Genomic DNA, 27,936 nt, shown 5'->3' with positions numbered 1-27,936 from the left:
TGAATCCTTGATGGCTTACAAATTACAGTACTGCTTTGAATCACCCCACTAAAAAAGGTTATATAACTAATATCACATTTATTCAATGGACCTATATGCTGAATTTATACTGGTTATATAACTGGTGTCATGCATACTGAGCTTGATACAATTTCTAGCGGTGTATGTTATTGTTATACTACTTTGAACCTTAGAAGTCTCTTTATGAAAAAAAAAATTGCTGTACAAATCTCAACCATTCACATTGATGTCAAGAGTAATCCCCATCGTTCGTGTAATATGTTTACTTCTTATAATCATCAGCTACGTCTAGTGGCCATAATGGGGCATTTCAGGGTAATACCCCATTATGGCTGTTAGATGGAGCGGACGATCCTAGGAAATAAACATATTAGTCACATTACGGGACTTATTTGTGATGGTTTGCGAATATTGATACATTTGCACAGCAAATTTTTCGTAAATAGACCCCCATAGTGATCAGGATGTCACACTGCATATTATTGCTACTGTTCATCCAATTTACATTGGCTTTTCACATTTAGTATTTGATAGGAGTATTTTTAATGTAACTCAATTAAAAAAAATATTTTGTTTTATCTATTTTTTGATTGCTTATGAACACGTTCATTCCAATTCAGCCTGAATCCATCACAAAGAACCTTTGAGAAATGAATTTTGTTAAAACAAAACATAATACAATTAGATTTTGGAAGTAAACATATTTAAATAAATCAAATAAACAAGATGTCCAAAATTATATTTCTTGACGGCTCCATGGCAGCACAGCTGGGTGAGGCCCCGCCCACCCCCTGCTTGACCAGGCTGTAACTCAATAAAGTTTTGACCCATCTCAGCCTAGGTGTTCCTTTTTCTTCCTCCTGCAATCAAGACAGGTGGCGTCTCCCCTCCTAGCTGGTCTAATGGCTGGCTGTCTATCCAGAATAACTCACAAGGTTGGACGTGGTCCTTGTGCTCCTTTGCTAACAGCAGTTTGACCAGGGAGCCCTGATGCTGGTCCTCGGGGCGGCATCAGGTCGTGGTAAAGTACTGCCGGCTATGGGTTGGTACACCAGTAGGGGTTCCTTGGCGGCTGCTGGCAGAGATAAAATTCTTCCATGGCGGCTGCTGGGGATGATGGCGGTGGACAGATCTGCGGACACTGCTCTGGGGAGTGGCGCTGGTCTCCCTGCTTCTTACTAGCACCTGTTCTGAGCATGTGCGGGACCACTCGGCCAATCAGGAGAAGGGAGGCGGGTCAAGCTTAAGGGAGCCAAAATTTAAAGATGCTTCTGGCTGAAGCATGTGGCTCCTATGTGATGGTGTGCTCCTGCAGCCTGCCTGTGCCTGCTATTCCCTCTCCCTCCTCCAGGTATGCATTGCACCTGCAAGGCTGTGCTCCTGTGATTCTATCTGATGTATTGCTCTGCCTCATGCTCTTGGTTTTGTTTTTTTACAGCAGTGATAACATGCCTACTCCCTCTAAAGACCAACGTTCTCAGAGAAGGCAGGGAGACTTCGCCATATACGCAAATTATTTTTGTTGTTTTTCAAGTCCATGACTAATTTTCTCTTTTTTGTCTGTGCTGCCCCAGCTCCTCCGTCCTTCCTGACGATCAGAAAGAAGCTCAGAAAGGAGAAGGAGATGGTCATCTGCAAGGGAAGATCTCGTGTTTCCGTTCAGGCTCTAGGGGTCAGTGATCCCCATCACCATACGGCAGAGATTCACATCATGATCGATCCAGACCAGGAGGATGCTGGGCATGCCCTAGAAGAGCCATGCTGGGCAAAACGGCTTGAGACTTGCTTCAAAAAAGCAACCAGACACCAAGAACCCGATAAGGCAGAGATGGTATCGCTAACGGAACAGGCATTTGAGGAGACAATAAAGGCATTTGCATTGCAGTCGTAGCCTTCAGCCGCCCCAATTTCGTCCAACTTGCACTCCTTGTCTTCGCAGATGCAGGCAGCTAGTCAGATTCCAGAGGCCCAGGAACCGTCGGCCTCAGACACTGTTTCCTCGGAGGAGGATGAGGGCTGTTATGATGGTTTTAATTTGCCTCGGTCCAGTCTTTCGTGAAAGAGATTAAGCAGGCTCTGCTTTGGGAAGACGCTGGGGAAGAACCGCAGAGGAAGTTTTTTATGAACATGAAAAAGGAGGAGGTAAATTTCCCATTCATGGAAGAAATTCAGGACATAATTACTGATGAGTGAACCAAGCGGATAAGAGAATCACTTTTAAGAATCGGTTTGCAAAGCTATACCCCTTCAAGTCTGAGACTATTAAGAGGAGCCTCCGGTGGTGGACACAGCACTTATGTGCCTCGCTAGACACGTAGCCCATCCACTAGATGATGCAGTGACATTCAGGGACGTGTTGGATAGAATAGTGGATGTGGATCTGAAAAAGATTTACACATTTGCTGGTGGGGCGTGTAGACCTTCTATGGCTTTGGCAGCTATTTCGAAGGCCATGGAGTCCTGGGTTCAGAAGTCAGAAGTGGCAGTGGGAAGTGACCTGAGCAAAGATGAGGTCTCCTTTGCCAATTTGAAGCTAACGGCTTCTTTTATGATGGAGGCATCCATTGACCTAATTAAGATGTTGGCCAGGATCATGCTTAATGCAGTAACAGACAGAAGAACCCTATGGCTGAGGCCCTGGGTGGTGGCGCCAATATCTAAACATGGACGGTGTAAGATACAATTTGAAGGGCAGTCCCTGTTTGGAAATAAATTAGACACTGCCATCGGAAAAGCCACAGGGGAGAAGTCAGGGTTTATTCCCCAGGATCAGAGGCTGCTTCACAGAAGAGGTGCAGCATACAAAAATTTGCCAAGGACCAAAGATAGAGATGCTAAGTCTTACAGGCTAGGGAAAGAATTTCATTGGCAATGGTCTAGCACAGCTGTGAACCGCAAGTCGAAGAGACCAACTTCGTCTCTAAGACAGGAGTCCCAGAAGTCTTTTAGACTATCTGCCGGCTCAAACTTGTCACATGGGAGCCAAATTATTCAAGTTCTGTCAGGTGTGGGCACAAGAGGTAAAGGAGCCTTCGGTAATTTCCACCATCCGGTTCGGCCTTGCTTGTAAGTTCCTGAGGCATCCCCGCAGAATCTATGTCTTGACAAAATTACCTTTGGCAAGAGAAAACCAGGATGTCATAGTTGCAGTACCCCAGCAAGAACGTTTTTCTGGAATCTACTCGCCTCTATTTCTAGTGCAAAGTCGGGAGACCGGTGAGAGACCTCAGGAGGCTCAACATGTATATCAAGAAAGACAGATTCAAAATGGAATCTCTCCAGACAAAAGGGCAGCACCAACACAGCCTATAGCAGGATATGGAGCAAGTTCGTGGAATTTAAAAAACAGCCATGGCTTTGCACCAGATACCCCGAGAGTCTGCCACTTATTGGAATTCCTCTAGGCAGGGCTGGATATTGGTCTGTCTGTGAGTACTCTGAAGGCTCACGTTTCTGCCCTCTCAGCTTTTACAGGTACCCTATGGGCATCGGACTATTTAGTGGTTCTTTAAGGCAGCTATCTGCCAAACACCACCCAATCTGATTTTCCCAAAATGTGACTTGCCACTGGTGTTGGACTTCCTCTCATCAGACACCTTCAGTCATCCTGCCTCACTATGGCATCTTACTCTGAAAACAGCGTTTTTTGAGGTGATAAGATCAGCCAAAAGAGTCTCAGAACTAGCAGCCTTCGGGTTTAAAGAACCCTTTCTTTCGTGCTTTCTGGATAGGGTCGTGCTTAGACCAATGCTAGGATTCATACCCAAAGTTGCCTCCAGGTTTTACATAATGCAAGATATTACACTCCCGATGCTCCTTTCGGAAAATTCCAAGGACCCAAGTCCATTGGATGTTGGTCACTCATTGAGAAACTATGTGGAAGCTACTTTCGAGCTCAGGAAGTCAGATCATCTTTTCACCATCCCTAACGGTGCATGGAAAGGCTCGAGAGCTTCTAGTAGAGTAATTGCGCATTCCACTAGAGGGGTTTCAACCTCATGGGCAGCAGTGGGCTGAGTTTCCCCGGAAACAATCTGCAAAGTGGCTACATGGTCTTCTGTTCATACCTTCATGACTGATTATTGTATAGAACCTGTGGTTTTGACTACTGCTGATTTTGGCAGGGGTGTCTTGGCCTCTGCTTCCAGTCAAAATTAAATTGGGTTTGCACTACTCTCCCGTGTGTGGCTAGTTAAATCCCATATGTGCTGACATGGAGCTGTCAGGAAAACAAAATTGAATTCAAATACTGACCGAAATTTTCCTTTCCTGACGAGCTCCATGGCAGCACAAATCCCACCCAGTTTAGTAGTATGAGATACGGAACGCCTAGGCTGAGGTGGGTCAAAAATGTATTGAGTTACATCCTGATCAGGCAGGGGGTGGGCGGGTTCTCACCCAACTGTGCTGCCATGGAGCTCGTTAGGAAAGAAGAATTACACTAAGTATTTTAATTAAATTTTCCATTTTTTTAGCCAGAAAAGCCTTTCCCAAAATTAGTGGACCTGATTTTCCCTGACTTCATGGCCTGTTTCACCAATTGCCATCCTATTATCCACTGAGACTGTCCCTTCTAGTCACTAAAACTTACTAATCGCATGTCAGTAGGAAGGGCTTAGCAATAAAGCTAAGTAAAATAATACCTCTGTAACAAAGTGAAACTAAATCAGGGAGGAGCACAGAACAAGCATTTCTGGCCAATAAAGGTAACATAAGGCATCTTATAGTACAAGCAGTATGCAGGACTTTTCCTTGAAATTTAAAGTGTGTATTCGGTCTGTCATCTGTTTTAGGTGTTTTAAGTGCCCATCACTTATGAGGTCTTCAGTACATTAAAGTAAAGGATTGTGCCCACAGTATGTCTATTTGCTACACAAACAGTACATCTTATAAGACAGTCTAGACTCAATGTCTTACCATGGCATCTCCTGCACTGGCTTGACTGTTTTTGATCTGTCGGTTCTGATAAAATTCCAGCTGTTTTTCTGCAAGTTCCACACGTTGTAGCAAGTTCTCAATAAACTGCTGGAGTCTCCTTTTCCCTCGTAATTCCTTCTCAGCAGCCGCCTCCAGAAAGTGATTGATAGACACAACTTCTCTAAAGTGAAAAAAACACAATGATGTTCTACTACAACTGCTGCATTTAACACACACATATATATATATATATATATATATACATACATACATACACAGTGCTCAGCATAAATGAGTACACCCCAACAGATTTGTCAGAAAACCTTTACTTTCCTTTCAGAATTAACATTTTCTATGGGACACTGTACTACAAAATACTCCCACAAATGCTGGCCATTGATTGCAAACAAGATTTGTTAATTTGCACAAAAAAAAAGTATTTTTCATAACAAATTCATTCAAGACCATGTTGCATAAATGAATACACCCCAATGAAAGTCTTAAGCTGGCCATACATTATACAATTATCTGGAGATTTTTGGTTTAGATTTACCAAAAACCATGTAATAGGAGGACAAACCTAAACAACACTTTCAGTTGTATCCAATCAGGCAGGCCCTTGCACTACACAGTTGAAGGTAAATCTAAAGGAAATTGGGCAGAAAATTGGAAGATAATTGTATAATGTATGGCCAGCCTTAGGAGAAAAGCTAAATTTTAGACAACAAAATCTTAATTAACAAGAATTCAACAACAGGTGAGTCTAATTATTAATTAAACAGGTGTCCAGCAGACAGTTGATTATAAAAGGGCATTACTTAACAAAGAAAACCCCTTCCCATTCCATGCTGTCTGCAATGGCACCACATGGAAGAGAAATGTCACAAGGCCTGAGAAAGAAAATAATTTCTTTACACAAGAAAGGCGAAGGCTACAAAAAGATCAGCAAAGCTTTACTTATCAGTCAGAATACTGTAGAAAAAGTGATACAAACATTTAACAAAGATGGAACTGCAACCATCTCACAGAGACGTTCAGGTCACCCATGGAATTTAACACCTCAACATGAGCGTCTTCTGATTAGAAGGGATGAAGAAAATCTCCAAGCAAGTTCACTGCAGTTAGCTAAAGAAATAGAAAGCCAAACTGGGGTGATTGTTTCCCGTGACACAAAACAGTGTACACTGCAGAGGAAAGGCATGCATGTGTGTTATCCATGAAGGAAGCCTCTCCTAAAGCCCATTCACAAAAAAGCCCACCTAGAATTTGCCAGGGCCCATGCTCATAAAAAAGACCACTACTGGGACTCTGTACTCTGCAGTGATGAGACCAAGATAAATGTTTTTGGAACTGATGGCTTCAAAACTGTATGGCATCGCAAAACGTGCAAAGAAAAATTCATGGTACCTACAGTGAAACATGGTGGTGGCAGTGTCCTTCTTTGAGGCTCCATGACTGCTGCTGGTATATCACTGATGGTATCATGAGTTCACAGATGTACTACTCTATATTGAAAGAGAAGATGCTATCATCACTCTGTGCCCTTGGTCGTCATGCACTTTTACAACATGACAATGAACCAAAACACACATCTAAGTCCACGGTTACATTTCTGAAGACCAACAGGATGAAAGTGATTCAGTGGCCAAGTATGTCTCCTGATCTGAACCCAATCGAACACCTATGGAATATGGAATTCTGAAGAGACAAGTTGAGCATGGCTCTCCATCCAGAATCCAGGCTCTAAAAGAAGCGATTCTTGAAGAATGGAAATAGATAGATCCTGCAATATGTCTCCAACTTGTTCATTCTATGCCTAGAAGACTTGGTACTGTCCTTACAAATCATGGAGGTCATACAAAATACTAGATGTGGTAGTTTTTGCTGTGGGGTGTATTCGTTTTTGCATCAACTAACTTGCGTAAATCTTGTCTCCAAATATCACCCAAACCATGCTCTCCGCTCCTCGCACAGCCTCCTGCTCTCTAGCTCCCTTGTCTCCTCCTCCCATGCTCATCTCCAGGATTTCTCCAGAGCTTCCCCCATCCTCTGGAACTCTCTACCCCAATTTATCAGACTATCGCCTACTCTGCTCACTTTTAGGCGATCTCTGAAAACCTATCTCTTCAGGGAAGCCTATCCTGCCGTCAGCTAATAATGGAATATTCTGCTCCTCCTACCAGTCCATCCTCCACAGTTATTACCTTTTTTACCACTAGCCCCTCTCTCTTAGATTGTAAGCTCCAAGGAGCAGGGCCCTTCTAACCCTTTTGTATTGAACTGTATTGTTGCTGTATTGTCTCCCGTTATATTTTAAAGTGATGAGCAAACTGTTGGCGCTATATAAATCCTATATAATAATAATACTTTTGGTCCCTTGAAAAAGGGGGGGTGGCTACTCTTAAGAGCTGTAATTCCTAAACCCTTCCTCCAATTTGGATGTACATACCATCAAATTAAACCAGAGGGTTTGCACTTTCAGCCCATATCCATTATATAACTATAACTTGAATATGTTTTGGTAAATATCTGAAAAAAAACTAACATTTTTGTGAAAAGGGGTTGTCCTAAAATCACACAATAAATCCTGGATCAAACCCATCCAATGCAATGTTTTAAATGTAGGCAATCAGTTTAATCAATTGGCTCACCACAATCATGGGATCAATTTCACTAAAAAATTTCAAATTATTTGAAAAAAGTAGGAATGGGTTTAAATAACTAGGACAAACTCAAAAATACAGTTGTGCTCAAAAGTTTGCATACCCTTGGAGAACTGGTAATATACAGTATGTACCATTTTTAGGCTGCATTCACACTTGCAAATTTGGGCGTTTTCGCATGGTTTTCATACAGCGTTTTTTAGGCTTTTTTTTATTAGCCAATAAAGAAAAATATCACCTGTTGCAGCATTTGTTGCTAGGTTTTTCAGCTTTTTAAGCTTTCCATCAAGTTTAGATTTTATAATTAATATTTTTTTTTTTTTTCTAGTAGAGTAAGGGGTTGAAGTTAAGGTTACGTTAGGGTTAAGATTAAGGTTAGGATTATGGGTTCATATTTTATCTATTGTCTTATTTATTTATTCTTTATTTTTTTTGTTAGGTTAGGGTGTTAATAATAATACTAATAATAAATAAATGTAAAAATAAATACAATAAATGAATACTATATAATAGTAAATAAATAAAAATGAATCCCGAACCTTATCCCCCTAACCCTAGCACAAAATAAATAATAATACTAATAATTTATTATTGTTATTATTATTATTAATTTATTTTTTTCTTTAAGGTTTTGGTTTTTAATTATTATTATTATTGTTGCTATTATTATTATTATTATTATTAATAACAATAATAATATTTTATTTTATGGTTAGGTAGTTAACCGCTTTCCTGCCACCCTATAGCAGATATACTGCTACAGGGCGGCAGGGGTGCGTAAAATCACATATATATATTTTGCATTCCAGTGATTACTCATTGGCACCCGGTGATCGCGGAGCATTACCAACGGAGGGAGAGAACTGTAAGTAAACAATACAGCTCTCTCCCCTGTCAGCTCCTGTGAATCTTGGGTGGAAAAATTATTAAAACAGACCTGTAAGTATTTGGTCATTCTTAGTGTTGTACGGCCAAAGTATTTAAAGTAAACCTGTACTGTACAGTTTCTGATCAAGTCTCACTTTGATTATGGGGCTGACTTTGTCTTATTTCATTGCTAAGCTACGCCAACTACAATTCCGATCAGGGGCGGACTGACAACTCATGGGGTCCTCGGCCAGTAAGAGATAATGGGGCCCCCTGTGCCCCCGCCTACACTCAAGCACACCCACACAACACCCTACCTACATATTGCAGCTCAGCTGCATAGAAGGGGCATTCAAATATTTACTGCAGCTAAGCCTGCATGAATGTTCCCGGCTTCTTTCCGTAGAAGCCACTGGGCACTTCCAGGTTTAAAGATGGCTGCCATGTGGGGGAAGTGAAAGAGAGAGGGGAGTGAGAGGGTGAGAAAGAGGAGGGGTGAGAGAGAGAGAGAGGAGGAGTGAGAGAGGAAGGGATGAGAGAGGAGGGGTGTGTTTTATATTGGGCTAAAACTTGGGCATGGCTTAAAAGGGGTGTGGTTAAATAGTGTCTAAGATTACTTATATAGTGCAGAATGAGGTAATGTTAAATAGGAAATGTACAGTGTGGTGTGTATGACAGCGAGTAGTATGTACAGGGAGAGGAGTGCGGAGTGTATGGCGGTGGGTAGTATGAGTAGGATGGTGTCAGTAGTTCTTCATTATTATTAGTATTATTATTTTTTTTTTACAATTTTATTATTTTTTTGTACAAATTAAACTTTTATTATTTTTATCATTTTTTTCAAAATGCTTTTGGGTGGCCAGTGGATGGTGTCAGTAGAGCAATGGCGTGGGTGTCAGAATTTTGTAATTTTTATTAAAAAAATGGCATGGGGGCAGTGGACAGTGTCAGAAGGGAGTGAACAGAGAGCACTAGTATATGTTGGGCTGTCATTAGATTGGGATGAATAAACAGAACCTGTACCCCCTTATATCGGAAGGAAGGGAATGGATGGAGAGAAGGAAGGAAGGAAGAAAGAGGGAATAGATGGAGGAAGAAAGGGGAGGAAAGGAAGAAGGGGTGGGAGAAAAGAATGAAGGGAGGGGATGGAGGAAGGAAGGGAAAGAAGAAAAGGGAGGGAGGGAATGGATGGAGGAAGGAAGGAAAGAAAATGGATGGAGGAAGGAATAAAGGAAAACGAGGGAAGGGAGGAAGTTAGGAAGGGAGGGAAGGAGGGAATGGATGGAGGAAGAAAGGGGAGGAGAGGAAGGAAGGAAGGAAGGAAGGAAGGAAGGAAGGAAAAAAGGGGAAGGAAGGAAGGAAGGAAGGAAGGAAGGAAAAAGGAGGGTTATTGCGGATACTGCCGAGTTTCCTCTTTCTCTGTACAAAAAAGGAGGTGGTGGCAGTGTGAAGGGTTAATTGCGTAATTAACTTGACACAGTAACAATCGCTCCCAGGCTGCCGGCACACAGGTTGTGGTCCTTTAGCTGGAAAATCTTTGTGCAGGGTGCAGCTGGGCGTGGCACTGTTACGCACGTGACAGCGCGGTTTTAGATTGGCTAGTCCTTCGGTCATGAGTTTGGAGAGAAGGGCTGGGGTCTGACGCCGCGATCGTCACACAGAGCTCTTGGTACATACAGCAATGTCCAATGCAAAAGTTACCCTTTCTGTAACCTCTAGGTATATTCCCACTGCTCACGGTCCCAGACAAGCCCTTAAGTAGAGGGGTACTGTAGAAACTGCCAGCAGGTTATTATTATTATTATTATTACATCGAGTTTATATAGCGCCAAAGGGTTTGCTCAGCGCTGTACAAAAGGGGGGACAATACATGGCACAGTACAACAAAAACAGACAGCGTACGAGGGGTAAGAGGGCCCTACTCTTTCAAGCTTACAATCTAGGAGGGAGGGGGTAGTGGAACAATAGGAAGTGGCTGAGGGGAATGAAGTGGCTGAGGGGGATGAAGTGGTGGGAGGAATGAGGGAGAATGGCCGTTAGGTGAGGGTGGGGTAGGCTTCCCTGAAGAGATGGGTTTTGAGGGAGCGCCTGAATGTGGGGAGGGAAGGCGACAGTCGGATGGATTGGGGCAGTGAGTGCCAGAGGACAGGGGAGGACCTGGAGAAGTCCTGCAGTCGTGCATGGGAGGAGGAGACCAGGGAGGAGGATAGAAGGAGGTCCTGTGAGGAGCGAAGGGTACGGGTAGGGTGGTACTTGGGGATCAGGTTGGTGAGGTAGTCAGGGGCAGTGTTATGAACGGCTTTGTAGGTCAGGATTAGAAGTTTAAATTTGATGTGTTGGGCAATCGGGAGCCAGTGGAGGGAGAGGCAGAGGGGGATGGCAGAGGTGGAGCGGGTGGTGAGGTGGATGAGTCCGACCGCTGAGTTCAGGATGGTCTGGAGCGGGGAGAGCCTGCACTTGGGTAGGCCAGTGAGAAGAGAGTTGCAATAGTCAAGGCGTGAGATGATGAGGGAGTGTACAAGAAGTTTGGTGGTGTCTGCGGTGAGGAAGGCACGTATCTTGGCAATATTGCGGAGATGGAGCCTGCAGGTGTTTGTAAGTGATTTGACATGAGGCAGGAAGGAGAGGTTCGAGTCAAGAATGACGCCAAGGACTTTGGCTTGCGGGGCGGGAATGATAGTGGTGTTGGTGGTGGTGATGGATAGGATAGGGGGGGGGTGGGGGGGGGGAAAGACGAGGAGTTCGGTTTTGGAGAGGTTAAGCTTGAGGAAATGGAGCGACATCCAGTCTGAGATGTCGTTTAGGAGGTGAGTGATGCGGGCGGAGATAGTGGGGGTGAGGAGAGGGGTGGAGAGGTAAATTTGGGTGTCGTCAGCATAGAGGTGATAATTAAAGCCATGGGAGTGTATGAGTGTGCCCAGGGAGGAGGTGTAGATGGAGAAGAGAAGGGGTCCAAGGACAGAGCCTTGAGGGACCCCAACAGAGAGGGGGAGGGAGGTGGCGCCATTGTAGGTGACGCTGAAGGAGCGTCGGGATAGGTAGGATGAGAACCAGGAGAGAGCGGTATCTCTGATGCCAAGGGAGAGTAGTTTATTAAGGAGGAGGGGGTGGTCGACTGTGTCAAAGGCCGCAGAGAGGTCCAGGAGAAGGAGGACAGAGTAGTCGCCCTTGGCTTTGGCGTTTAGTAGGTCGTTAGTGATTTTGAGGAGGGCAGTTTCGGTGGAGTGTAGGGGACGGAAGCCGGATTGTAATGGGTCAAGGAGGTTATTGTCAATAAGGTGGGCGCTTAGGCGATCGTAGACTATGCGCTCAAGGAGCTTGGAGGTGAGTGGCAGCAGGGAGATGGGTCTGAGGTTGTTGGGGTCTGCGGGATCCAGGGAGGGCTTTTTGAGGATGGGGGTGATATGTGCGTGCTTTAGGGGGGAGGGGAATGCGCCAGTAGAGAGGGAGAGATTGAAGATGTGGGTGAGGGAGCGGATGAGGGAAGAGGGGGGTGACCGGAGGAGTTGAGAGGGGATAGGGTCCAGGGGGCAGGGGGCAGGTAGTGAGGCGGGCTTCTGAGAGGACCTTGATGACTTCCTCAGTAGTGACAGGGCTGAGGGAGTGCAGTGCAGGGGGGGTTACGGTGGGCGGGGCCTTGGGAGAGGTGGAGGGCAGTGCGGTTGTGAGGGCAGAGGAGGGGGGAGAAGAAGGGGTGACGGGGGTGGGGAGGCTAGGTGGGGAGGTAGATTGCGAGTTGACAATGTCCTTACGGATATCGTCAATCTTGTTACGGAAATGGGTGGCAATCTCGTGGGCGGTGAGTGAGGTACTGAGTGGAGGAGGGGGGGGGAGAGAGCAGGGAGTTGAAGGTGGAGAAGAGTCGGCGAGGGCAGGAGGAGAGGGTGTTGATTAGGTTAACAAAGTAGGCCTGCTTGGCGGCATGGAGGGAGGAGGTGTAAGTGAGGAAGGCAGATTTGTAGAGGGAGAATGCGTGAGGGGACCTGGTTTTGCGTCACAGTCTCTCCAGTGCGCGACTGCGACGTTTGAGGAGTTTAGTGCTGTCATTCTGCCATAGTTGAAGTGGCCTAGGTTTGAAGATGCGTGTGGTTAGGGGTGCTAGAGAGTCTAGGGCAGCTGACAGTGAGTCGTTGTACAAGGTGGTGGCTATGTCAGGACATGATAGTGGGAGGATGCTATTGTGTAGGCGGTCGGCGGCTGAGTGGAGGGGGGCCGGGTTCATTTTGCGGAGATTGCGGCTGGTGATGGTTTGGCGTTTTTGGGGGGGGGGGTTGGGGGAAGCGGAGATGGAGAACGTGATGAGGTGGTGGTCAGAGAGAGGGAAGGGGGTGTTAGAGAACTAGTTGAGGGTACAGAGGTGGGGGAAGACGAGGTCCAGGCTGTTCCCTCCGATGTGGGTGGAGGATTGCGTGTGCTGTGTGAGCGCGAAGGAGGAGGTTAGGTGGAGGAATTGGGAAGTGGCCGGGTTGTTGTCATTGATGGGGATATTGAAGTCCACGAGGATGATGGTCGGTAGCTCAGAGGAGAGGAAGAAGGGGAGCCAGGCGGCGAAGTTGTCCAGGAAGTGGGGTATGGACCCAGGAGGTCTGTAGATCACTGCGATCCTTAGGGGGGTGGGTGAGAAGAGTCGGATGCAGTGCGCCTCATAGGAGGGGAAGGATAGAGAGGGTGGGTTAGGGAGGACCTGGAAGGTGCTCAGCGGTGAAAGGAGCAAGCCGACACCACCACCTCTGCGATCACTCAGTCTTGGCGATTGACTGATATTAACATAGATAAAAACATATGTGGTCATCACATCAAGGTTCCATAATAAAACAGTGCAAACATTTACAGCATATTCTGTTCACATCAGAATTGATCAAAACATAATTGAAGTGCCATCATCTCAAAAAACTATGCATAATACACCATCTCGATATTCACTGGTCTTTTAAGACATGGATGACAGAAATAGAATTTCATTTTCTATTTATACAACAATTCTAAAACATTATAAAAGAGTAAATGCTATGCTATCACCGAAAAATTATCTGAGAGCACCAATGTCTGTAATCCAGAGTTCTATGTGTTTCCATCAATCATCAATTTATCAGGAAAAAAACTATCAACCAATCATAAACAATAAAACAGCAAAGTCCATATAATTCTGAATATACACCCACCAGCCACTTTATTAGGTACACTTTTATTGGTTCCCCCCCCCCCCTTTTGCCTTCTTTAGAACTGCCTAATTCTTTGTGGTAGAGATTCAACAAGCTGTTGGAAACATTCCTCAGAGGTTTTTATTCAGATTGTCATGAGTTACTTTCTGTCTTCTGTCATCTCAAACCAGTCTTCCCATTCTCCTCTCTGACATCAGCAAGGCATTTTTGTCATGCAAGTAGAAAACACCACCCTCACGGTGAATCCCTTATGGGCAAACTCTCACCTCTCTTAATTGACCCCCACAACCAAGGTCAATATATGCTCCAACACCATATGAATTCTTTCCCTTCTTCCTTTTTAAATAACATAAAAGGGAGCACTATATAGGTTCTCATTGTCTTTTAACATGTAAATACACAATGAATCGTCCACTGACCCACCTGAGCCACTGAGGTTCTCTAAGAGTCAGAGTTCTTGCTGATTAAGAAGGAAAGGAGTCCATGTGGTGTTGGAGCACATATTGACCTTGGTTGTGGGGATCAATACAGAGAGGTGAGAGTTTGCTCATAGGGGATTCATCATGGTGGAGGTGTTTTCTACTTGCACATTCTTGCATCACAAGTTGTATGGGACTATTATATTCATGATTTTATGGAATTCTGTTGTTTTATTGTTTATCATTGGTTGATAGTTTTTTTCCACACTACAGACATTGGTTATTACTTACAGATGTATTTTTGGTGATAGCACCGCATTTACTCTTTTATATAGTATATTTCAAGTGATGTTTCACTTAATGCTTGCAGCTTTAATTATTCACACACTTGTGCATAGATAATCATGCAAACAATTCTAAAACATCAACATATAAAAGCGATTCCCGATACATCGTTACATACAATCAAAAAATCAATATCTGTTCTCCATATTCCCGCATCAAATATCAAGTCATCCAACCATATTGTACTAACTGCACATGGGAAAGCTCAACGGGTTTCAAAGAATCGTCAGGGTCTGGAATCAAGACTTGTAAATGGATGGTGAAACAACTATTTATCAGCCAAATATAAAATCAGTCCCATTCGTAGACCCAAAGGTGCCCAGGTGGTCACGGGAGGAGGAGAGTGCACACAAGGACCAAAAGAGAACCAAAGAGGATGGTAAGCTAAATGTGTCTATGTAAGTTGTATAATCTAAAGTCCAATTTGAGCTAGTGGGTCATGGTGGGAGTGGAGGGGTATGAGTACCCACTACTATTTTCAATTTAGTTGACTGACCTTGTACCATTAGTGTTTCATATCAAATTGTTATCAGATACTGCTGAGGGAATACTTATGATTGCTCCACTGTAAGGTGAGGTCCAAGCTGGTAGGGTATTTTTTGAGGAGGATACTTGGGAAGACGTGTTGCTAAATGTCCATAAAGTTTCTTTGAACTGTTGCAAAGGTTGTCATAGCTGTAATATTATGTGTGTGCATCTTTATATACCAAAATTACTTTTAGACTTTGGGAAGTGAGGAGTCCCTACATGCACTAGAAGTGAAAGAGATCATGGAGATCTCCTTCACATGCCCTGGAAATGTTCAAGGTTTGTGTGGTACTGAAATGCAGTTGTCAGCATGCTTAATACAGCATTCCAAATTAAAATCCTCATGTGCACAGTTTGAAGCCACACAGGACTTCTTGTCAAGCATGTAATGTGTTGACATCACTAGCCTGATGAAGAGCTCCTGCATTGTCTGGTAACATTGAACTTGCACTAATTGTGAAGTGATCACATCAATAAACATTTGAACTACAGCTTATGGATACGTAGAGGACCCCTTAACTCAAACCAGAACACTAACCTAACCCCTTTTTTGCATACTCACCTCCCTGCCAAAGACCAATCCTGCCTGCCACAAAAATTAAGGGCACCAAGATCTACTGTACCACACTAAAGTGGTATGAAATTATTCTATCACTTTTTAAGAGAGTGCAAACACCCTTTAAAATATGTGCTGTCGTGGACCAAAATAATGTGTCAACCATCCATATTTTCCTAAAACATCAGCAATGTTGTTATCCTAAATGTGATTTATTTATAAAATGTCAATCCTCTGTAGAATTGTATTTTATGTTATACAATTGCCATGCAGTATACTGCAGATTCCTCTGTTCCCCAATAAATAGTGTTAACTCTAACCAAAGAATGCTTTAAGAGCTTTAAAAAATTTCCAGTGACTCATATCACAGAAATTGCAATATTAATGTTATGTAAGTGAAATATAACAGACATCTCAGAAAGAACACAGTGAATTGCAGTATTTATTTTATTCTTCATCTTCTGTATGTCATAGCACTTACAGTGGAAAACATTTGTCTTGGCAGATGAAATTCTCATATATTCTAGTTTCTCTAAATTCAGTGCTCTTTTCCAGTAAATTATAAAATCATGATTATAATAGCAGATCTGTTATTTTAGGTTTTTAATACATAATTAAATCAGGTGTACTATGTCGGCTTGTGCTTTTATACCCATAACCTGATTCTTTAAGCCATGAGATGTGATATTATAATGGAAAGAGGTATACCAAATTATGTTATTACCTGTGATAATTTGCCTCGATTCATCAATGAGCAAAAAGTTGTGTTTTTAATAGTAATTTTGCTCTTGAAACTGTAATATTTGATTAACAAACAGTTTTTACTAATTGAAAACACAAAATGTAGACATTAAATTTGATCTAAGCCCAAGAACAAACATTAATTAAATTGCAGCTTTCTGAACCTGCATTGGGTTGTATTTTCTTTTTTCAGGCTTTTTCACTTCTGTCAGCCTTTTAAGACTCCATGCAGACTGGACATTTTGATAATGCTGCTAACGTTAGCTGTGTAAAGTCACGTTAAAAACGTGAGTTTTTCAGATTTTTTTACCGTTTTTGCATTAGCTTTTAGCGGCGTTTTGCCGTGTTTTCCATCGTTTGCGTTTTTACCAAGTTTTTGTGGTCAAAAAAGTCCCAAAACGCCGGTTTGCGGTGTTTTACCACGTTTTGCCACATTTTTCAACATTAGAGTGTTTTTACAGCTAAAAAACTCCTCTAGAAACTCACTAGTCCTGGGTTTTTTTCCAGTCAAAAAATGTTGATTACAGTCTATGTGTGCATGGACACATAGGATAACATGCTGGGGGATTTACTAGCTATAGAAAAAACATCAAAAGCCAAAAACAGGTCCAGTGTGCATGAGGACTAAAGCAGTGTTAAGCCCAAAACCAAAAATGTAACATATTGCAGGATTACCAATCATTAGATGTGGTGGCTGCATTGGTTTTCTTTTCTTTGGCTTTTTTCCCTTTGTTTTCATCTGGTGATGTGGCCAGTAACACACCTCCTGTATTAGACACCACTCTGGAGGAATGAGTACAAGACACTGCAGACAGCAGCATTGTCATTGTCCTCAAATGCATTTGAAAAAGAGGGTTGAAACCCTTGAAACGCATTATACTTGCCCCCCTCCCCCACATCACCAAAGGATTCTGACTGCTGTCATCTTCACAGTGCGAATGGAGATGCTGCCAGCTCTTTTTATCCACACTACCTGCTCGCCCTTTGGAGCCCCTGTTGCTGCAATCCTGGTGCCCGTCCATTACTGTGTACCAGCTGAGCGGCTCAACCTGCTGTGTCATTGATGATTTCGACTGGTGGACTGATGATTTCTGACATGTACAGTAAGTGTGCTGCTTTTAAAGTGTTACTAAACCCAGGACCCTGCATCCATGATATCTGGTCTCCAACAGTACACAAAACATGGAAGTGCAATTATTTTAGTAAATATAAACTGCTAAATACCTTTTCTCATCGGAAGTTAGAGAAGTCTTGTGACTCTTATCTGTGTCCAGGCCAGCACTAGCTAAAGCGTGTAGGAGGAGATTTATTTCTGCTCTAGGAGGATGCAGAGCCCCTGACCTCTGTCTGGACAGTGCTGATTGGCCCTGTGCTGTGGCTCTGATCACATGCACCAAGAAAAAAAAAAAACCTCTCTAGCAATACACACCAAACTGAGCATGTGCAAATGCCTACAGTTCAGTCTGTCTTATCTGGAAATAAGAGGTGGTCGCTTGAAATAGGGGAGGAACAGAGAAGACAGGATCAAACGGTCTTTTATACAATGCAGAGGATTAACCCCTTAGGTTCCACAGTGAGTATAATAAGCATGCTGATTTTACTGTTGTGGGTTTAAACAAGGTGTTTTTGCTATTAACCTCAGCGCCCTGATTTTTGCTATCTCCTGCTTTAATGTTGTAAAAGAGCCCTCACGCTGTGAGTTCCTGTGCAATTCATCTGCAGCTCTGTGAGGGGAGATTTCAAGCCCATTTATTTGCTGAGAGGCTGAGCCAGGCACTGCACCAGAGTCTGCGGTCTGAACCAGCTGAGTGACATCAGCTGTCAGCTGAAAACGGGTCACAGGAGTGCAGAGTGAATTGCACTCCTGTGATCCACAGGAGAAGTGCAGCCAAAAGAGCTTTGGCTGTACTTCTCCTTTAACTCACTGTGACCAGAGCAATATGTTACCATAGTAACATTGTACTACTCTGGGGAAGTGATCAGGATTTTTTTAACATATTATGACTGCTTATAGCAATGAATTTCACTGCTATAAGCAAGTATTTTACTGAATGAAATCTATTCATTCAGTTTGCTTTGTTGTGATTACCTGTGATTGACCACAGATGATCACATGGTACAGATGGGCTGTGATTGGCCCTGTCTGTACCATGTGACCAATTACAGCTAACATTCATTGTTTACAACTGTCATGTGATCTGCTGTGATTGGTCACAGGGTAAACTGGGCTGGTACACTGATCAATCATCGGCTGCGTCCTGTTGGCAGATCATTCCTGCAGCGTGGCCCCACTACTGTGCGTGAGGTTCCTTCTGGGAGGACATTATATGACGTCCATCCAGAACGACGAAAGTCTTGCCTGGCCATCAAATTGCTATAGGCTGGATAGGAAGTGGTTAAATTCAGGCAGCAGAAAAAACTTTATTTTGCATAAATATCTGTACTGAAGATAAAAATTTTCAGCAAAGGATGGTTTTGCTACTTTATCTATATTACAATGCTCTTTATTTTTATCTTATTTTTTGCTGGAGGTTTACTTTATATATCAAAAAGGGGTACAAATACACATTGTTGACATATTACGTTTTTTCTTGAAACCATGCTCCAGTGGTTCTGATTGTCACCCTGTGGTGGGGGTTCCGGGACAGTTTGAGGGAAAAACAAATGTGATTGAAACCTTAGAAGAAAGTTAGCAGCAACGCCATTTTTCCTATGGTCACCCATACAATTGGTGACTACCATTACCATGGCTTCAAAGGGGTAGAGTATTAAACTCTGCAGATGGCTGATGCTTGATGTTACAAAAATGAGGCAGGACAAATATAATTAAAGTGCTGAAATTATGACTTTCCCTTGAGTTATGGTTTAACAAAAAATTACAGAACATGAAAAACCACAGTGCTTGGAAACCTCCCAAAAAGTAGATACCCTTATACCTTCTAATAGGTACTTACTCTTCCTTCCTTTGGAGTTCCTGCTCAGACTCTGTTAGTCGCTGGCGAAGAATTGCAATCAGCTCAACAGCCACATCCACCTGACGACTAAGGGCTCTTTCTCTGCGTTGAACCTCCTGCTTCTTTTGAGACAGTTGTAAAAAGGCAGCTCGGACTTCCAGCAATTCTGACGTTTTCTGGCAAAGTTCCTCATTGAGTTTATCAATTTTCTTTTCTATGGTCTTATCAACATTTTCAGCAAGCTGATTTAGTACAGACTTCTCTTGTGGTTCTAACTGAAACTTAGTAACAGGATAACCAATAATATAATTGTGGCTTCTCGTTGAATTGTCTGAGAAGGAGCTTTTAACAAGAGGTAAAGGTCGTTCTGATAGTATTTCTATGGGACTGTTAGATTTTTTGCTCTCGTTCTTTAGGTCACAGAATATGGGTGAAGTGCTCTTTTGATTTAGTGCATTGTCAATAGATTCCATCTGGCTTTCACTAAGAGGATCTGTGGAATTTTTAAGTTCTGTCTCTTTTAAGGAACAAATAATTCCTGATTGTCCCCAAAAATATCTTTCTTCATAGCTATGCATATAGTCCATATGCGCTCTCAAAGAGGACAGGCTTTTGAAACGAGTACTTTCTCCACACTGGGGGCAACGAAAAGGCTTGTATAGGTTACCATTTTTTACAGAGTCCTGCCACAAGGACTTATTTCCTTCAGATTTCTGTTGCATCACCCCAGTCAACCTGCAAAAAATACATAAAACTTTATTAAGCATATTGCAAATAAAACCATGGGTTAACAGTTACTGTGTCCTGTCGGTGAGCACATTGAAGAGTAGGCTAAAGTTTGGCATTATGAACCCCTTCACTGCAGCAAGATTCCAGATACCTTCAAGGGTGTTCTTATTACAGCAAGTTCCACCATAAGCAATCCTCAGAAACCTAATCCAATTATTAGTGTCCCAATTTCAGCATTTGCAAGAGTCGCTCATCTTCTCCATCTCTCCCTTCTCTCTGTTTGAATGAACAGGGACAACTGGCAGAGCAGACCACTCCTGTTCACTGACTTGCTAGAACCATAAATCATAGGACTTGAAATCACCTTACTCACTGGAGGTGAGATATCATTCATCCTTTCTTGAACCATACACCCTCTGTAACCTTGGTCCCCAATCCACCAGATATACAATATGTGTGTGCATATGGTGAAAAATGTTTTGTCCCAGAGAATTTCCAATATGTGGTTCCGATGTCAAATCTAACATGGCATTCTTGTTGTAGCCATGACTCAAATCAAATGCAACCCATCAATTTATTGAGTTATTTATTGTCACTTGGTACCTATAGGTCTTCAGTGGTTAATCATACCTCATAACTCTTTAACCAGAACCGTATCCTCTGTGACAGTGTGGCGATCTGTCACCCTGGATTCTCAACAAGGCAGGTTGAGGGGCTCCAGGGTAAAGGTTTGATACGGAGGAAAGTGGCTTTTCACTTTCCTCCTTTGTTTGTAAGGTATGTTTTTTGGGATCTGGAGCCTGGAGATTTCAAAGAGATCTGGGAGGGATGAAATCTCCAATCCTGGGACCAGGTTTTGGGAATGGCCAGGAGACTGATTGCACAGGTGTGTGCAGGCCTTTTCATAGAGTCAGGACCAGGGTTCTGGGCTCCACCCCGGCAGATAGGAGTCAGGAGGGCTCCACCCCAGCAGATAGGAGTCAGGAGGGCTCCACTTGGAAGACGGGAGGTCACTGCCTGGAAGTCAGGTGGGCTCCACCTAGGAGAGGTGGAAGCCAAAAGCAGCAAGGGGCTGCTAGAGACTAGCTGTGTGCTAGAGGCCAGCGGTGTGCAAGTGCCATATTTTGTGAAGAAGTCTGCAGGAGACAGACAGCAAGCTGAGTATAAGCCAGGAGGCTGAACCGTTGTTTTGTGGATGATCGATACCCCTGTGTGGGAAACTTCTGTTTCAACTTTCATTTAAATAAAAGTGGGCTAAAAAGGCCCTTAAAAGAAAGCGAGTAGCTGTGTGCGTTTAAAAGCTCTACCATTAAGAAGCGAGTTCCCACATATGGTGGCAGATGCAGTGGGCAGAATTGGAGATCCCGGCGATTTGAAGTAAGTTCATCAGTTATATGAACTGTGTTTGGTGCATAAGGCTGCACGATCTGTGTGTGCAGGTGAGGAGAACCTGCTAAAGAAAAGGACTTTGCCTTAAAGAGACAGTGTTCCATGTTGTTGTTGAACTGTGTAACACACTGCTGTGTGCATGACTGCAAAGATGGGGCGGTCAAAACAGAAAAAGAAAGCAATGTTTGCTGAGATGAGAGATAGAGCCCTGTGGCTAGGGGGTTATATACCGCATGCCCCAGCCAAGAGTGAGTCTGCTGTGGACTGGTGCAAGCGGCACCTGGCCGCATTGAACCAACCTAAAGAGGAAACCAAGCCAATCTTCAGTGCAAGGAGAGAGCTGCAGGATGTCCGTACCTGGGAGAGGGGTGTTGTTGGCCCTGGCAACGCTGCTGCAGTTAAACCAGTAGCTGTTGTGAAAAATGTGAATGTGTCATGGCTTGAGAGTTGGTCCAGCAGAGAGAAGCCTATGCTATGTGCAAGGAGAGGGGCTGACCAGAGGCCAGGACCAAGAGTGAAGGCCCATAGCAACACAGAGGAGGCCAGTCGGGCTGTCTGTGTACAGGGGGCTATGTCGTATAAGGATCATGGCAAGTGGTATCAAGAGGAGCCAATACAGCATGTTGGAAAGAGCCAGCAAAGTTCTGCTTGGAGAGTGCAATCTCCCATGGCGACCGGAGAAAAAGTAGTGCCTGGAAGGAGGAGCTGCACTGGAGATGTGGCTCAGTGTCCCAACAAAGATAAGAGTGGAAATGTACCATGCCTGGAATGTGGTCAGTGGGGGCATGGGATCTTTTCCTGTCCCAGACTCTGGAATACCGCTGATACTGGGCAAATGTCTACAACATCAAGCCCAGATTCTTGTTTGAAAATGTTGGCGGCCGCCTCTGGCAACAGGGAGGAAGTTCCTGTTGGGCCTGCAGGGGGTGCCAGAGAGTCCATGGAGCCTATGAGGGCGTCTGTTACTTCACCTTGGGGCAAGGGAAAAGTTGCCAAGGAAAGTGCAGTTGAGGATGCGTTTATGAGACGACGCACTCAAATGAAGATGGCGACACCTACTACTGTGGTGGGTAAGGCTGTGTGTGATAAAACCATGGCTGGGACTGTCATGTTGAGAAGGACTGGTTATGAGACTGTCCATTCTGATGTAGGAGTGACCCCAGTTAGTTGGGCCACTGAATGTGCTTTTGAAAGTGACTTTTCCCTGTGCAGTACCTTGTACAGTGGGGAGGTAGGAATTACAGTAAAACCGATGCATGGTTCTCAAAAAGAAAGTGATGTCACTAATATGTACCAGTCACAGGTTGGTAGTGGGATAGTACAGCCCACAAGAGCTACAATTGATGATGTTGATGATGTTAAATGTTCTGCTGTTGGGAAAACCCTGAGCTCTTGCAGTACAAAAGCTGTAATTAAAGATGGGTCATTTCCCATAGCAACTGGTGGTAAGACAGCACAGGTGTCCTTGGACATCTCCAGGGCTCTCCGTGTATTGGAGCTGGAGGTTGCCCGGGACAACTGCGATGTCACTCTGGTGGAGCAGAGTGGAACTGCACCTTGTCATAGGAGTGTGTTGGTGCGGTCTAACAATACGGAAAGTGTTCAGGTGAACAGCGGGTTAATGCAGCCTGGGAAAAATGCAAATGTGTGTGTAATTCAGGAAGTATCACCAGAGCAAAGTGGTGGATGTGAGGTATTGCAACCTGCAGTGGGAAAACAGGTGTTACCCAAGTCAGACGTGATCCAGAGTGATTTGTGCAATGGATCTTCAACTAAGCCCGTCTATTCTTATGTGTCTCCTTGGGTGGATGGATCGGTGCTGAGGAGCACTGGTGAATTGAGCACATATACAATGGATTGGGATAGTTGGGGTATAAGGCTAATCTCGTTGATAGATGAGGCTTTTATGCAAAAAAATAAGGTGGACACTGTTTTTGCTGTGCCAGCAGGAGGATCTATAGAACAGCCTATAGATAAGGGCGTGTATACAGCAGAGACTTTGTCTGTGACCCACAAAAGTGATGTTGGCATGGAGTGTCAAAATGATGTTGTCACTGGGAATGATCAGGGGCAGCTTGTGGATGCTGAGTCTGAGATGTTGAGAGTGAGCCCAGCACATGGCAGCGCTCTGGTGGAGCACCAGGCTGTGGTTATCGCCAGCTTGGAGGAGGTCCCTTTAAAAATTTCAACTTCTCAAGTCTCAGCAGGTGAGTCTCTCAGCGTTCCCAGTGCCCTAAATATGGTCAGGAAGGTCTTCGGTTTAGAGTCAAGTGGTTGGGTTGTAACCAAAGTATTAAAGGAGATGCTTGAACTTTGGAATGTACAACCAATGTATACTGGGGTGTCTCCTCCACGGTCAGATGGTCTGGTACTGCGGAGTACCACTAGGCGGAGCACCGAATGGCTGGCTGTACATATCAAACGGGAACAAGAAAGTGGTTTATTTCTGAATTTGTTGATGGTGTTAAAAGTTGTATCAGGGTATGCTGCTGGACTACCTGTAAATGTGATATATGAGAAATGTTTTGGAGAAATGGAAAATGAGTCAAAAAAGGTTTCACCTCCTAACAGCCAGGTGGGAAGCATTTCTGCTGCTATGGTCCAGGATGGTGCTGGTCAGTTGTCAGTGAAGGGCGTGTTTACTGCACCAGTGGACATCTGGAATACAGGAACCAATGGTATGTGAAAACTGGCAAAATGGATCAAAAGAGAGCTCATCTGTACAGGGTTTGGATACAGATCCAAGTGGTGCAGGAAAAATTAAAATGGTGGGACAGCCGCCTGCAGAGTGCATGACACCAGGTGAAGTGGCATTTTGTGAGGTTCACGTGGGTGATGGCTGCCCTATGGTGTGTGTGCCCTCTACAGACACTGTCCTAAGGAATGCTGGAAAAGATATTGAGAGGTGTAATATTGACTGGAATTTATCTGTTCAAGGTAAACTGAATGCTGTGGTAATGAGTCATGCAAGTTTGATAGCCAATGGTACCAGAAATCAGGGGGGTGGTCCTGGTACAAATACAGTAGAAATAGTTCCCCTACAGCCTTGGGACAGTAATACTGAGAGAGGTATTAGGAAACCTTGGAACCTGAAGCAAAGGGGCAGAAAGGTCAATAGAAAGGCCAGGGGGACCCTGTTAGAATTTCAAGAGAGAAAGTGTTTATGGAAGTGCACCCGGAAAAAGAGTAGGCAAGGTCTGATTAGAGCCCATAGCAGAGTGACAATGGGGCTTGGGGAGAGACACCAAAGGAGTCATTGGGTAGAGTTCCCCTTTAGGAAAGGTATGGTTAGACCAGATTGGACCCCTGTAAGTGAGAGCTGGCACAGAGGTGCCAGAAGGTATAAGTTGTGTGTTCTGCCCCCTACGGGATCAAAACAAAGGGGGGGGATATGTGACAGTGTGGCGATCTGTCACCCTGGATTCTCAACAAGGCAGGTTGAGGGGCTCCAGGGTAAAGGTTTGATACGGAGGAAAGTGGCTTTTCACTTTCCTCCTTTGTTTGTAAGGTCTGTTTTGGGATCTGGAGCCTGGAGATTTCAAAGAGATCTGAGAGGGATGAAATCTCCAATCCTGGGACCAGGTTTTGGGAATGGCCAGGAGACTGATTGCACAGGTGTGTGCAGGCCTCTTCATAGAGTCAGGACCAGGGTTCTGGGCTCCACCCTGGCAGATAGGAGTCAGGAGGGCTCCACCCCAGCAGATAGGAGTCAGGAGGGCTCCACTTGGAAGACGGGAGGTCACTGCCTGGAAGTCAGGTGGGCTCCACCTAGGAGAGGTGGAAGCCAAAAGCAGCAAGGGGCTGCTAGAGACTAGCTGTGTGCTAGAGGCCAGCGGTGTGCAAGTGCCATATTTTGGGAAGAAGTCTGCAGGAGACAGACAGCAAGCTGAGTATAAGCCAGGAGGCTGAACCGTTGTTTTGTGGATGATCGATACCCCTGTGTGGGAAACTTCTGTTTGAACTTTCATTTAAATAAAAGTGGGCTAAAAAGGCCCTTAAAAGAAAGCGAGTAGCTGTGTGCGTTTAAAAGCTCTACCATTAAGAAGCGAGTTCCCACACCTCCTACAAATCAAGAAATAAATGTTCTTAAGAATAACTGATAATGCCCAAGAGATGATTCTAATTTCAATTATGAGTAGAAGTCATCTGGAGCAAATATGAATTTGTGATTAATTAATTAATCTTTAGCAAATAACCATTCTGGCTGATGGATATGGGAGCTAATGGATATACAGTATAGTCCCATAAAAGATCATGCCAGCTCCATAGTTTGTCTAATTGGCTCCTGAATTCTTTATTATTTTATCCATCCCTACCCCTGAGCTGATGAGTACATACAAGTAAAACAGTCATAATATAGAGGATTAAATTAATTTTAAAAAGATTAAAAAAGATACAATCAAAATAAAAAAAAAAAAAAAGAATCACAAGAAAGTCTCTGAAAAACAACTGAAAAGAAAATCACAATAAAAAAAAAAGTTTGATCAGAAGTAAGAGCTCGTTCACACCATATGTGCAGAAAAACTGATGGAAACTGATGCACAGATTTCACTTGCAGAGACATCAGCTTTCAAGTGTGCTGTAATTGATTTTATACACATTGCGGACTCCACTATTTTTCCACTTTCCTCGACTGTTAGAACTTTTGGAAATGCTTTTTGCCTTTCTGCCATGGGTAAACCCATAATTTCTTGTATGAGTGTCAAACGGACATGAAGGGATAGAAAGTCTTCCTAATGTGGCAGCACAGTGGCTTAGTGTACATTTTCCCTGTGCTTGCGTGGGTTTCTTCAAGGTACTTCAGTTTCCTCCCATGCGCCAAAGACATGTTGGTAGGTTAACTGGCTCGTCTAAACTGACCCTAGTATGTGTATGTATGTATGTGTATGTGAGGTAGGGACCTAAAGCTGGTCATAAATGGTTAGTTTGTTTTTTGTTTTTTTTTGCCTGTGGGCTTATCAAGGTGAATGGAGGAATTCCTCCGCCGGGACAACGTATTCTGACAGCAGGACCTACACTGATTGATCAAGAAAACATTTCCAACACGTCCCTTTGACAGAAGTTGATCAATCATCTTCTGTCAAGCAGGGACAGTGACACACCACTGAAAATTTGGCCGGTCCCTGATGAACCAGCCGATTTTCTATCAGTGAATGGCCAGCTTTAGATTGAAACCTCCTTGAGGGCTGGAACTGCTGTGAATGTTCAATATGTAAAATGCTGTGCACATTGTTGATGCTATGAAATACATGTAATAATAATGGACTCATAGACTGAAATACAAAAACCTGACAGAAGTTGTATTTCTCTCCCAATTTTTTTTAAAACTAAACAAATCTGGATTGAGTTTGTCTCTAAATACAACCACAGAATAGTTTTACCTATCTAAGCTACATGGGCTACTTTTACTAACTCAGCCATGAATGTAAGATCACCAATAATTAATGTGAAGAGTTAAAATCAATTGCCAAAGGATAGAACAAATGGTTCTCCATGATGTAAACTACACAAGTAACATGTAATGGCAATTACATACAGTTGATATATTGTGCAATTGTGAAAAGTTAATCACTATTTCATGCTAGTTGTGTAACTTAGGGTCCACTCAAACCACTGTGCTGCGGTAAAGCGCGAGTCACTGTGCACATTGCAGCAATGCATGATAGTGCAAGTTGCGTGCTATGCTTTGCTGCAGTGTTACCCCAAAACACCTTAGAAAAGCAGTACAATGCACAGTGTCCTGTGTATTGTGTGAAAATACAGCCTACTCCATTTTCATATACAGTATCTCCCAGATGCGAGTTCACCCCTCACATTTTTGTAAATATTTTATTCTATCTTTTTATGTGACAACACTGAAGAAATGACACTTTGCTACAATGTAAAGTAGTGAGTGTACAGCTTGTATAGCAGTGTAAATTTGCTGTCCCCTCAAAATAACTCAACACACAACTATTAATGTCTAAACCACTGACAACAAAAGTGAGTACACCCCTAAGTGAAAATGTCCAAATTGGGCCCAATTAGCAATTTTCCTTCCCCAGTGTCAAGTGACTTGTTAGTGTTACAAGGTCTCAGGTGTGGATGGGGAGCAGGTGTGTTACATTTGGTGTTATCGCTCTCACTCTCGGCAACCAGGTGAGGAGTACAAAGACAAGTGTGTCTGGCCTACAGTCAAGCATGGTGGTGGGAGTGTCATGGTCTAGGGCTGCATGAGTGCTGCCAGCACTGGGGAGCTACAGTTCATTGAGGAAACCATGAATGCCAACATGTACTGTGACATACTGAAGCAGAGCATGATCCCTTCCCTTTGGAGACTGGGCCGCAGGGCAGCATTCCAACATGATAATGACCCCAAACACACCTCCAAGACCACCACTGCCTTGCTACAGAAGATGAGGGTAAAGGTGATGGACTGGCCAAGCATGTCTCCAGACCTAAACCCTATTGAGCATCTGTAGGGCATCCTCAAATGGAAGGTTGAGGAGCACAAGGTCTCTAAAATCCACCAGCTCCGTGATATCGTCATGGAAGAGTGGAAGAGGACTGCAGTGGCAACCTGTGAAGCTCTGGTGAAATCCATCCCCAAGAGGGTTAAGGCAGTGCTGGAAAATATTGGTGGCCACACAAAATATTGACAATTTG

At 43.8% G+C, this 27,936-nt stretch overlaps 1 protein-coding gene across 1 annotated transcript in view; it reads right to left on the bottom strand.

The window, feature by feature from the left end:
- Positions 1–27,936, bottom strand: part of ZNF365 (zinc finger protein 365) — a 54,589-nt gene that overhangs the window by 21,325 nt on the left and 5,328 nt on the right. Inside the window, exons 2-3 of the mRNA XM_089683206.1 lie at positions 19,174–19,908; positions 4,939–5,119 (exon numbers count right to left, since the gene is read on the bottom strand). Of these exons, the coding sequence (XP_089539332.1) occupies positions 4,939–5,119; positions 19,174–19,908 (916 nt within the window). The remainder of the gene's footprint in view (positions 1–4,938; positions 5,120–19,173; positions 19,909–27,936) is intronic.

Source organism: Staurois parvus, unplaced genomic scaffold (assembly GCF_062004578.1).
Source record: "Staurois parvus isolate SC_StPar_1 unplaced genomic scaffold, SC_StPar_1.0 ptg000303l, whole genome shotgun sequence".
In the NCBI taxonomy this organism is placed as follows: domain Eukaryota; kingdom Metazoa; phylum Chordata; class Amphibia; order Anura; family Ranidae; genus Staurois; species Staurois parvus.
The sequence above is the reverse complement of the archived record's forward strand: the minus strand, read 5'-3'. Positions and strand labels throughout refer to the sequence as shown.